The sequence below is a fragment of the Orycteropus afer genome, unplaced genomic scaffold (genome assembly GCF_000298275.1).
Source record: "Orycteropus afer afer isolate SDZICR_OR568_19922 unplaced genomic scaffold, OryAfe1.0 scaffold00440, whole genome shotgun sequence".
NCBI lineage: Eukaryota > Metazoa > Chordata > Mammalia > Tubulidentata > Orycteropodidae > Orycteropus > Orycteropus afer.
Genome location: NW_006922027.1, coordinates 572,171 through 585,443, shown reverse-complemented (window position 1 = coordinate 585,443; position 13,273 = coordinate 572,171). Strand labels below are relative to the sequence as shown.

The 13,273-nt window shown below is 43.6% G+C and overlaps 1 protein-coding gene across 1 annotated transcript in view; it reads left to right on the top strand.

Annotated features, from left to right (window-relative positions):
* The window catches only part of LOC103208467 (adipocyte plasma membrane associated protein), an 89,724-nt gene that overhangs the window by 47,129 nt on the left and 29,322 nt on the right, over positions 1-13,273 (top strand). The window contains exons 3-4 of the mRNA XM_007954174.1: positions 10,349-10,464; positions 12,666-12,758. Of these exons, the coding sequence (XP_007952365.1) occupies positions 10,349-10,464; positions 12,666-12,758 (209 nt within the window). The remainder of the gene's footprint in view (positions 1-10,348; positions 10,465-12,665; positions 12,759-13,273) is intronic.

Below are 13,273 nucleotides of genomic sequence, written 5' to 3'. Positions count from 1 at the left end.
ATGCCATTGAGTCAATTCCAAGTCATAGTGACCCCTATTGGGTTTCCAAGGTGGTAAATCTTTACAGAAGTAGATTATCCAGTCTTTCTTCCACAGAGTGGCTCGTGGGGTTGAACCTCTAACCTTCTGGTTAGGAGTCAGATGCCTTAGACACCAAGCCACCAGAGCTACACACACACATGCACACACATGCACACACACACACACAGGTCAACTTTATGTTGAATTTAGAATTAAGAAAAAGATGCTGTAAAACACAATTAACTAGTGTGAGATTGAGATTAGAAGAAGGTGTGGGGACTGTGAGCAGTTCTAAGAGTTCTAGCTCTGTAGTTCCTGGTGTGCCAGTGGATCCTCACACATAGCACTGCCTAAAGTAGACCTGAGGTTATATATGGTATCCTCTGAGAAGGGGCCTGGTTCAGCAATCTCAAGGACTCCTATGATGTATTGGGAGAGGACTTCTCTCCTGTTAATCCCACTCAACATATCAAAGGATGTCAGTCTGCCACACATAGAAGGTGACCTGACCCTTTAGGGGTAATCTACTTATCTAAGTCAGAGAAGGAGGGCATTGTATCAGGTGGGGATCTAAAGCACAGGTTGGAAAAGAAGGACCCTTCTCCTGCTGATAGAAGAAGAGGAGAGTAAACAAAATTGAGTTTTTGAGTTTGAGAGGGATAGATGAAGATTGAGTGACTGAAAAATTTTGATATCAAAAATGTAAATGCCAATTTATGTGTTGAAAGAGAGGTGAAAAATTCAAAGGAAAGAGGTAAGTACCTGTGGTGGTTACGTTTGTGTGTCAACTTGGCTGGGCCTGGTTGAGTGGCTGGGCAGCTGGTGGTAGTTAGTCCCCATGATGAGACTGGCAGTCAGCTCCATGGTGGGCCCTACCACAAGCAGCTGAGTAGCTGCTTTAGGGATGTGATCTACTTCCCATATATTAAGAAACAGCTTTGGGAATGGTCTCTAGCTGATGGCATGCTTGAACTCTGTATCTAGCTGTGTCATTGTTCAGCAGCCTGCCATGCTCTGCTGACCTTGGGACTTTCAGTGGATTTGAATTAATGGCCTGCCATATGGTTTGGTAACATCGGGACTTTGCCATTTTATTTGTGGACCTTGGGTTTGTTAGCCTCATCAGCAAGTAGCTGCCTGAGTGAAGAGATCCCTCTAGCTTCAGTGGGCTGGGAGCAAGAGGCAGAATTGAAGCTCAAGGTCGAGAGGCTTTTACCTCGCCCCCAGAGCCTGGCACTTTGAAGTTGGACTTCTGACCTCCCAAACTGTAAGAGAATAAACTCATTTGTACAGGCCATCCTGTTTGTGGTATATTCCTGCAAGAGTGGGAGTAGCTAACCAGAACAGTACCCTTGAGCAGAAGTTCAAAGGAAACATGGCCCAAGAGGCTTTACAAAGTAGATTCTGCCTGTGTAGTCATAGGTGAGCTGATGAGGAAGTCAGGGAGAAGAAACTCAGTGAAACCACTGTGGCTGATAGACTGCACTCATGAGGGCAGATTTAGAGAATGAATTGCACAAAAATTGTGAGATTGGTTCCAAAATGAAGAACAAAAGCAAAAGATTGGCAGAGAGTGTAAGAATTGGAATGGGCTGAGATTTGGGAAAAAAATTCTAATGACAGTGGGAAAAGAGGCTTTGTTCAGGGCAAAAAGGACAGAACAGAGAGTACTGCTCTTTGGAGGTTTGTACATGTTGTGATGATTGAGAAAAGCAGGACTATTTAGATTTTGCTCTGCTTCTGTCACCTCTGAAGCCCAGGATTTGGAGTCAGGCAAAGAGATAGGATAGGCCTGAACCTTCAGTGGATTTAAGTGAGCTTTGGAGGCGTAGTACCTAAGGCATTTGACTGCTAACCAGAAGTTAGAGGTTCAAACCCACCAGCCGCTCCTTGGAAGGAGGGTTGGGCGATCTACTTTCGTAGTGATACCACCTTGGAAACCCAAGGTGGGGTCACTATGAGTTGGATCTGACTTGATGGTAGCGAGCTTTTACTTTTCTCCCAAGAAGCTAAGTGACTTGAGTATGAAACCTGAGACCCAGTTAGAAATCTTTGAGAAATACAGAAAACAGACCAGGAGACTAGTGGAAGATGGAAGAGAGAGAGGGATACCCTTTCAGAATGGATTATTATATCATGGGCTTCAATACTTAAGAGAGTGAAGTCACCAGGAAGTCTTCAGGGCTGACCCAAACTGCTGTTCAAAGTGCCCTGCTTCCCTCCCCCCCCTTGTTTGGGAGACTAGAGGGATGTCGTGGACACAGTATGCAGGGACACACTGACTCAGTAGGGTGTTGGACAGCATCTTTTGCAACATATTTTGATGATGATTGTGTTAGGCCAGATTGATAGCTGCATACCAAGTACCAGGAGATGTACTAATTTGATCAAGCAATGAAACCAAATCAGGAACAGCAGCTACAATTGAAGTCACCACCTGATTAAATTTAAATAATCCATTGTCATTCTCCAAGATCCATCTGTTTTTTGCACAGGCCAAATAGGTGAATTGAATGGGGATGTGGTAGCAATCACCACCCCTGCATTCTTCAAATCCTTGATTCAGCAGTAATCTCTGCAGTCCCTCCAGTGATGCAGTATTGCTTTTGGTTTACTATTTTTCTAGGTAGAGGCAGTTCTAATGGCTTCCTCTTGGCTTTTCTTACTATAATAGCCCTTATTCCACATGTCAGGGACCCAATGTAGAAATTCTGCCAATTGCTGAGTGTATCTGTTCCAATAATGCATTCTGGAACTGGGGAAATCACAGCAGGATGGGTTTGTGGACCCACTGTGAGACGCACCTTAGCTAAGACTCCATCAATGACTTGACCTCCATATGTCCCCACTCTTACTGGTGGGCCACAGTGCTTTGGGTTTCCTGGAATTAGTGTCAGTTCAGAGCCACTATCCAGTAATTCTTGAAAAGTGTGATTATTTTCTTTTCCCTAGTGAATAGTCACTCTTGTAAAAGGCCTCAGATCCCTTGGGGGAAGGCTGGGAGAAAGATTGACATTATAAATTTTGGCAATGTAGTGGTGTCCTTCCTAAAGAGGACCTGGCCTACCCTTTATTCAAAGGGTGGTGGGTCTGTAAACTGACTCAAGTTTGGGAATTGATTGAGGGGCCATGACTGTATTCTGGTGATTCAATCTAGACTGCTGTTCATTGACCTAGAATTCTTCTGTCTGTACAGATCAACTAAATATCTAGTAGGTTTGCCATGTATCTCACCCACCTTGTCTTTGTCGATTAACTGCTACCATTTGTCCCTTACTACCACAGGGTCCAATCAGCCTTATTGGAGTTAAGTGTCTTAGTTGAATTAGGGCAGTTCCCACTGTCAAATCTGGCTTACATAAAATAGCAATCCCAGCAGTCTTCAAGGATGCTGGAATTTGTTCCTCACCATAGTGGTAAAGGGAGCTCTGGTGGTATAGTGCCTAAGGCATTTGACTGCTTGCTAACCAGAAGGCTGGCAGTTTAAACCTACCAGCCAATTCTTGGAAAGAAGACTGGGTAATCTACTTCTGTAGAGAAACCACCTTGAAAACCCAAGGAGGGGTCGCTGTGAGTTGGAATAGACTGGATGGCAATGAGTTTGGTTTGGTTTGGTTTTTTGGTAGTGCTAAAAGGTGTGTCCTCTGGGCTCTCCATTTCTGGGTCTAGGGGTCTAATCTGATAAATCCATTCTAACATGCCAATTTCCCTAACTCTCTGGATACCTTCTTCTACGTTATACTAAGGCATGTCTGATAAGTCAGCTTGACTTAAGGTAGACCGTCACATAAGCCATGCTTCAGTAAGCCAACCAAATAAGCAATTAGATCCTTTCCTAACCTCTCGAACTGAAACATTGAATGAAGAATCTGTACTTAGTGACCCTATATCAGTAAAGGAGCTCTGGTAGCATAGTGGCTGAAGCACTTGACTGCTAACCAGAAGGCTGGTGGTTCAAACCCACCAGCCACTCCTCGGAAGGAAGGTTGGGCAATCCTACTTCCGTAGTGATACTGCCTCGGAAACCCAAGGAGGGGTTGCTATGAGTCGGGGCCGACTCGATGACACATAACAACAGCAACAACATAATCAATAAACTCAGACTGATCCGATGTTACATTGCTTGCACCATTATCTCACACCCTCAGTTGCCATTCCCACACATATGTTCAAGGTTTCTGTCTGTACATGTTAGCAAAACCAAGTAGATCTTTTCAGGTGTAGCGTACCACTTCCCCAGTCACCCTTTGTATTTCACCTTTTGGGGTTCATTTGGACTTTCGTTATAGGGTTAGCAGCAACAGTGGGTGGTTTGGGCAGTTGCTGATAACATTCAGCAATGTTTTCCATGGCATCTACCTCAGGCAATGACCCAGCAAGAGCAGTTGGGTTAATCCCATCAGAGGTAGAAGGGAAATGGTTTTATAGTAATCCCTTCAAATGGAAGGGATGGTGCTGTTGGCAGAAGGGATTCAACAGAATTTACAGACTCTATACCTTTTCTTCCTGACTATCTGCCCATATGTCCCCATTCCAGGATTCAGGATCCCATTTTTTCCCAATCAGTGCCCTCACTTTAACTTCAGGCACCATTCTGGTGTGGCAGTTCAATTGGTTTTGTAATTCCACCACCCTTACAATAAGACTCTGGGTTCAGCAATATCAGCTCTGTTATTAGAAGAAATAAAGCTTTCTTTCATGGCACAAATGGAAACATTGAGGTCTTTTATATGGTGCTTGAGCTATGACTCAGCAGCCCTGACCTCATCTCACTCTTTTACCACTTTGTCTAGCATATGTTGGCCCAACCAGACAGCCTCCTTATACTCCGCATGCTGACAAAATTGCAGAAAAGTATCAAACAGACAATCATCTGGAGCCTCACTTCTCAAAAATACTTGATCTATTGGTGGTGGTATTTTGTGTATGAGTGTTGCCACCTCATGCCACAGATTACCCGGGTCCTTTTTTCTAATGGAGGCAGAGTCACCAGTGCCTTTATGATTAATCAAATAGGAGCACCGAAAGAGAGAGTTGGTGAAAACCAATTTAGGAAACTTATCCTTATGATTTTGTCTCTCTATAACCACTCCGGGTACCACATGTGTTACTCTGGGTTCTCTAGAGAAGCAAAACCAGTAAAGCTTACATACATAAAACCAAAACCAAACTCACTGCAGTTGAGTTAGATCTGACTCATAGTGACCCTTCCTTAGGTTTTTCTATGGAAATAGATTGCCTAACCTTCCTTCTGAGGAGTGGCTGGTAGGTTTGAACCTCCAGCCTTCTGGTAGCAATCAAGTGCCTTGGCACTACACTACCAGGTGTAGTGGTGGTGTTAGGGAAGTAATAGGCCAAAATTCAGGTTTGGGAATGCTCTCAGGATACAGTTTTTTAATCAGGACAGTGCTATGTCTTTAGGCACACCTCTCTGGCTTTTGGCCTGTTGACCAGGTCTCTGCCCTGCTCAGGCAAGTGCTACAAAGCTCCTTTAGCTCTGCTGCTAGTTATACCTATATGTACCCCACTCTGCCATCAAACCTCCTGCTCAAAGACACTCGGCTTTCTTGCTCCATGGGCCGGCAGGCCCACAACTCTATCTTGTGCTTTTTGGTTCCTCTGTGGTCACCTCAGCTGGTCACCTCAACCAGTCGTCTCTGCCAAGGAGGTCCAGCGCAGGGATGTCAGGTCCAAGGATGTGCTCCATTCCACCTTCAGCTCTTTTCTCTTAATGGCAGTGAGATCCCCCTTTCTGCCTCTGTTGTTGTTATGTGTCATCAAGTCAGACCCGACTCATAGCGACCCCCTCCTTGGGTTTCCAAGGCAGTATCACTACGGAAGTAGATTGCCCCATTTTTCTTCCCAGGAGTGGCTGGTGGGTTTGAACTGCCAGCCTTCTGGTTAGCAGTCAAGTGCCTTAGCCACTATGCTACCAGAAGGCTCATTTTAAGCCTGGTAGAGTGACAAAACTGAGTAATCCCAACATCAGAGTCCTACATACCTTATTTGCGTAGTCCCACCTAGTAATTGGGAACTCTGGTGGCGTAGTGCCTAAGGCATCTGACTGTTAACCAGAAGGCTGGCGATTCAAACTCACCAGCCACTCCTCTGAAGGATGGTTGGGCAATCTACTTCTGTAGTAAACTGCCTCAGAAACCCAAGGAGGGGTAGCTATGAGTTGGATTTGACTCAGCACAGTAATCTGGTGGGAGTTACAAAGACTGTGGCTGGAAAAGCCACACCAACTAATTCACTGCACCATGTTATGGTAATGAGGTCATGCTGAGTAGGTTAAGTCCTAAACCTAACCCTTCTGCATAGTGTTTTAAAAAAGGAAAAAACAGACACAGAGACACACACATGTACACAGAAAGATACCATGTGGACCCATCTACTAGCCAAAGAATGCCAGGAAATGCTCAGGTACAGAGAAGCTGAAAGAATCAAGGAAATGATCTAGAGTGAATAGAGCATGGCCTTGCTGATGCCCTAAATTTAGTCTCCTAGCTCTGGTAAGCATAGTGCCTAAGGCAATTGACTGCTAATCAGAAGGCTGGTGGTTCAAACCCACCAGCCACTCCTTAGAAGGAAGATGGGGCAATCTACTTCCATAGTGATACTGCCTCAGAAACCCAAGGAGGAGTCGCTATGAGTCAGGTCCAACTTGACGGCACATAACAGCAACAACAAACTTCCAAACTATAAGACAATAAACTGTTCTTTAAAGTCATCACTTGTGGTATTTTTTGTTATGGCAGCACTAGGAAACTAAGATACCCTTCCTTCCTCCCTCCCTCCTCCTTTCCTTCCTTTCACTCTCCCTCTTTTTTTTTCCTCCCTCCCTCCATCTTTCCTTTCCTTCCTTCTACCATATTTATGGGTGTCACTTCTATGCCAGGTAACTTGCAGGTCCTTGGGATACTGCAGAGAAAAATGCAGACACCAGTCACTGATCTCTTGGAGCATATGTCCTAGTGGGAACAGACAGACAAGAAACATTATGAGAAGTAAATTATATAGTATGGGAGCAGGTGATGCATGCAGTGAAAAAGCAGAATAAGGGTACCAGGCTTAGGGGTGAATATTAAAGTGGGTGGTCAGAATGGGCCCCACTGTGAGGTGAGAGTTGAATAAAGAGGAAATGATGTGGGAGTTATGTTCCAGGTGGAGGGAACAGCCAGGGCAAAAGATTTAAGATGGGAGATGTTTGATGAAGAAATAGCAAGTAGAGGCTAGAGTAGCTGGAGTGGAGCAAGCCAGTGGGAGAGGAGGAGAGGAGGCGAGAGAGGTGAAGGTCATAATTTTATAGGGTTGCTGAAAGGACTAGCCCATTGCAGGGTTTGAACAGACAAGTGACCTGGCTTTATTTTAGAAGACCCTCACTGGCTGCTTTGTTGAGACTGCATTGTAGGCTACCAGGGAGGAGCAGGAAGTTCTTGTGGCAGTCCAGGGGCCAAGATGGTGGTGGCTTGAACCAGGATGTAGCAGATAACTGGGGAGCTTAGTATCAATGATATGCATGATTTGAAGGTGGCATTAGCAGGATTGGCAGATGGATCTGGTGAAGGAACACATTTACATTGGATGGGGATGACTCAGCAGGGAGGGAAGATTGTGTCTTTGTGTGAGGAGGTGGGGGTCTTCTGCCTGGTAGAGGTTTAGTCTTTAGAGAGAAGCCCTGGTGGCCCATGCCATTAGATAGGCAGAGGCAGAACTTACCTTGCCATACCTGTTACTAGGCATGGGGAGCTACAGGCAGTATCTGTGCTCTCTTCCCTGAAGCAGGAAGCAAGGCTACTGGATTAAAGAGAAGCTGGCAGAGGAGACTGTGGTCTGAGGTGAGCAAGGTGTGAAATGTCCATACTTCTGCTTCCATCTCAATTGAATGTTAATGGCTAGGCATCTCCTGGAAAAATAAATGCCAGAAGTCTTAGTTTTCTAGGGCTGCAGTAACAAAATAGCATAAAACTGGGTAGATTTAAAGCTGCGAGCAGCCGTCTGATGCAACAATTTGTCTCTCCTCATCCACAGCAAAGAAGAGTGAAAAAAATCAAAGGCAGAAACAATTAGTCCAAGGGACAAGTGGACCATAGCAACCTCAACCTAAATGACCCTGAGAGCAGAACTAGATTGCACCTAGCTACCACTACCAACTACTCAGCAAGGGATCAAAATTGAAGACCTTGGGTAAAGTGGGAGAAAATTGTGGAATAAAACTTAAAATCATAATAAAAGACCCTGGTTTACTAGTCAGATAGAGACTGGTGAAACCCCCAAGACTATGACCCCAACTTGTCCTTCAGACCTGGAATGGAACTCACTCCCTTGGCTTAAATACCAGCCAAATAATGGGCCTATGAGGTGATCAGTTACACCACATAGATGCACTCCTTAGAACAGTCAACCATGAGACATCAGAAGGGCTGCATTTACACAGGGAGATAGCCCAGGGGGCAATAATGCTCAGGAAAGAATAACACAAGGAAAAGGTAACTACCTTTTCGTAAGGGAGGGAGTGGGAAGAGAGCTGTTAATTGTGAGGGTTGCAATCAATGTCATGAATGGAAAATGAATTTGCTCTGTAAACTTTTACTCAAATCACAATAGCAAAAAAAAAAAAAAAAAAAAGCAAAACCCACAGACCCACTGCCATTGAGTTGATTCGACTCATAGCTCCCCCCCCCACCTCCTTGGGTCTCTGGGGTGGTATGGAAGTGGATTGCTGAATCCTCTTTCCGAGAAGTGGTTGCTGGGTTTGAACAGCCAGGCTTCTGGTTAGCAGTCAAGTGCCTTCGCATTGCATTGCATGCACTGCCGTCGAGTTGGATCTGACTCATAGCGAACCCTCCTTGGGTTTCCAAGTCGGTATCACTACGGTGGTAGATTGCCCAACCTTCCTTCCGAGGAGTGGCTGATGGGTTTGAACCGCCAGCCTTCTGATTAGCAGTCAAATGCCTTAGGCACTAGGCCACCAGAGCTCCTTAAGCACTAATAAATAAGAAAGAACAGAAATAAAATTTTAGATGATAGAAGTCCAAATCAGGGTAATGGCTGTGCTGTTTCCTTCTGAAAGCTCTGAGAGAGAGATTGTGCCTAGCTTGTGGCTTTTGACAATCCTCAGTGTCCTTTGACTGGCATCTACCTCTGTTATCACATGACCATGTTTCTTCTGTCCATCTCTGTCTCTCTGCCTATTCTCCTCTTTTATAAGGCACCATTCAGATGGGGTTAGGGCCCACCTGCTCCATTATGACCTCTTGTTAAAGGAAGACATCTTCAAAGATGTTTTATATTTATATCCAGACAAGGTTATGTTTGTTACAGGACGGGGGACCCTCAAGGCCCCAAGTGGGCTCTCGTGAGAATTAATCACAGAGACAGAGGTAGTTTATAGAGAACGAGCCTTTAATGAAACAATACACAAGGCTGTACAGTGGGACAACAACTAGGCATATAGCACGATAGCTGGACTGCCAAAGATTTCTGGTCGGCTTACACCAATTATAGGGGACATAATGTGGAAGCTATGCAGTTGGCAAATCAAGTGCTCAGGTTTCATGCTTTCCCTTATTTGGATTCTTGGCTTCTTGTGCTTCTGTCTTCTGAATTGGTCTGGGCACCTACTTGTTCAAAATGGATGCTGCTGTAGATCAAGATGGACACTGTCACAGGGTCTTACATGCTGACGCCACACTTGAGAATCTGCAATAAATAAACTGGTGATTTCATACTTTGCTAATAGCAGTTTCATTAGTCACAGTTTCTTACATTTTGTAATCATTGTCAGCAAAGACTTTTAAGCAACCTAATTTTAACTTAAGTATATGTCACAATTTTCCAGTTCCTATCAGCAGGTGTAATTTAAGCAATTTACAAAAAGTAGTCATCAGAAAAAAATACAGCTGGGGCAGTTTCCATTCCTTACATGTGTCCCTGTCTCATGTATACAGGTATGGGGGGGTTAGGACTTCAGCATATCTTTTTGGAGAACACAGTATCTATATCACAGTTGTATAAATTGGAAAATGCTAGGAGGTTTAGCCTGCTGTGAGGCATTGTGAGATGTTGGATTTGTGGATGGAGGAATGCGAGTATCTAGAGGATTGCAGGGGTCCTGAGTGCTTTCAGGTGACAGGTGCCTGCTGAGTTGATCATTGAATCAGGCCCAAGGCCTGGTGCTAGCCAGAGTTCTATTTTCATATTTGTTTTGTACTGTGACGTTTTCTGATGTTCTAAAGTAGTTTTTTTAAACCTTTGTATTTTTGGCAACTAATGATGTTATTGAAGTTTTTTATAGGCAAATTACTGCAATTGCATTGTTTTACAGCTTCAGAGAACCTCCTTTCTTGCATGGTGTTCTGCAGCCAAATACAAAATTGAGACAGGCCAAAAGGCTATTTGAAAATCAACTTATTGGGCCAGAGTCCATAGCACATATTGGGGGTAAGTATACTGTGGGCTTACAGAGTCTGATGCTGTGGGGCCTTTGAGGCTGTCTGCTGTTGTGAGGAGTGGATTCTTTGGGAGCAGCTCATAATGGTAGTTACTGTTAGAGTGGGAGGCTCTAACATTCTTCTTAGCTCCACTGAGTGGGACCTGGATGTCCTTCTTAGTACCACCAGGGATGGGAGGCCTTGGACCTTATTTTTCATTCCACCAGGGGCAATCTGGACACCCTTCTTGGTTCCAGATATGCTACATGTCAAGTAGACTGCTCCATGGGAGTGTACTCTCTGGCTCTTTCTGAGTGCTTGCCTCTCAGAATTGCAGTGTCACTCTAATACCAGGTCGTTTTTGAGTTCAACTCTGTGGAACACTTCATTATGTTCAAAGTGCTGGTCTCTTTAAAATGAAAGGGTAAAGGCAGAATATAGACATTGGTGATTAATTTATTTGTCAAAGTTTGTCAGTAGGTGTTACTTGACAGATATTATTGCCCAACTGTTTTTCTTTCTGTAGATTTCATTTTGAAATGCAGGTGAATGATTCACAATCTTCCCACTGTTTGTTTGTAAAGCTCACATTGTTAGGTACATGTAAGGGTACGTTCAGAGTAAACCATCTGTTACACATCAGGAACTAGAATCTGGTCTGATTGTAATTCTTGCATCCTTAGCAATGGGAAGAAAGGTATCTTCTATTAAAATACGAATTAAGCTGAGCAATTAAAAAAATAAAGTTAATGAAAATATTTACAGACTTAAAATACTGTGAGGATTTGTATTTTGCCTTATTTTGAGCAACTTATTTTGACTTTTCTCTCATCCTTCTGAAATACCATTATCCGTGATATAGCTGTGGACCTAAGTATCCAGTATTCCTATACAGAGAGTCACCAGCTTACAACATGTTGAAGTTATGACGAACAGTACTTACAACCATGTTTTTATCCCCCCACATTTTATCTTTAGTAATATGTGCTACATACAATGTGAAAATACATCTGTCAGTTTTTATGTAATGTTTCCAGATCAGATTTATAAAGATACTGATAATAAAAGGCAGTGATAATGAAAACTAAAAAAGAAAAAAAAAGAGGTATTCAACTTACGTCAAAACCAACTTACGAGGGGAGTTATTGGAACAGAGACCCACTGTAAGTCAGGGACTACCTGTATTTCTTTTTCTTTTTAATGGTAGATCAGTAGTCACCCCTCTAGCTGTATTTGACTACCTTCTCTTTCCAGCTCTTACTGTTTGACACCCAAACACCAGCACATCTTCGTAGATTCTATTTTTTTTTTGCAGTGTTTCCAGAGAGAGATGTATTTTTTCATGTAGAGTGTTTAATGATAGAACTTTCAATTTTGCTTAAAAAAAATTTACATTAGTAAACCACATAAATTTTGTTAGTGAAAAATCAAAATTTGATATTTAACACTGGAACTTACAATAGTAAAGTGCAGTCATTGTTCCATTTTTTTACCTTACAAAGAGAGCACTTTTCCCTTCCCACTTGGCCTGACTTCTTGCCGTACTTCACCAGCTCTTGCGTTTTTTTTTTTTTTTTGCCTACACTGAAGGAACTGATAGTCCTCTCATTGACAATTCTGGTTAGATGTTATGGGGTTTCTTGGGTTATCCCACTATGTCTGTGACCCACAGGGTCCATCAAGGATTGCTACTGCAGCCTTGTTTGAAAGTTGCCATGGTAGATGGCTAACATTGATGCTTATAGAGGCAGAAGATACTAGCCTCAAAGGAGAACGCATAGGGAGAAAAATCATGTTTTCAGTTTTATCCTGAAGGACTCCTAACTGGGTATAACCACCATTAGCAGCAGACACTGATGTGTGGCTGACATGAACACATGCCCCAGGCTCTTAAGCAGCTGGTTGGGAGCTGTATTCTCTCTGGAGGATGGGTGATCCTCCTAGTTTCCTAGTTTCATGGGCTGAGGTTACTGCAACCTTGCTCTGCAATAAGACTCTGGCGTACGTACCAATCTCCTAGGCTCATGGGTTTATTGCTGCAAGGCTTTAAGGACGTTTTATTTTCAGACTGCACTTCTTCATCTTTGGAACTCCTATTCCCTCTCTGAAGACAAAAGCATAAACAGGCCACCTTTCTTGTAGAAGAGTGGTGTGGTTGCAGTTCTATAGGCTACCACCATAATTCTTGTATCCTTCTCATTTTTTAAACAGATGCCATGTTTACTGGTACAGCGGATGGTCGGATCGTGAAACTTGAAAATGGTGAGGTAGAGACGATTGCCCAGTTCGGCACTGGCCCGTGCAGTAAGTCAGTGACATGCCCCAGGACTTACGTCTCCTTGTATTGTGCAAAGAGCCTTCAGATGGCCCTGAAGACAAATAGGACCTCTGACCATTGGACAGATAGGGCATGACTCAGAATCTTGTCCTGTGCAGGTGCCTACTCCTCACCCTGCAGTTGCAGCTTCCTGCCAGTCAGGGTATTAGTACTTGCTTGCTACGTTTTGAAGCTCTGCTAGTCACCATTAGCACAGGTCTGTGTTCACCCCTATGATGCAAAAGGAGATTACTTGGAGATTCTTGGAGAAGATTACTGAGTGTTGTCATCAGGGTGCTACCGTAGAAAAGCAGTTGGGTCTGCCGTAAGTTGGATGCTTAAGTGTAATTCTTTCATTAGCTTCTAAGGAAGTTCACAGTGTCATTCAGTGGGACACTATCCTTCACTCACTCAGATATTTAAAAATTATAGTAAATTAATCTTAATGTTTAAAAACTGGCAGCCCACAGAATTCTTTTTGTTGTTGTTATTGTTAGCAATT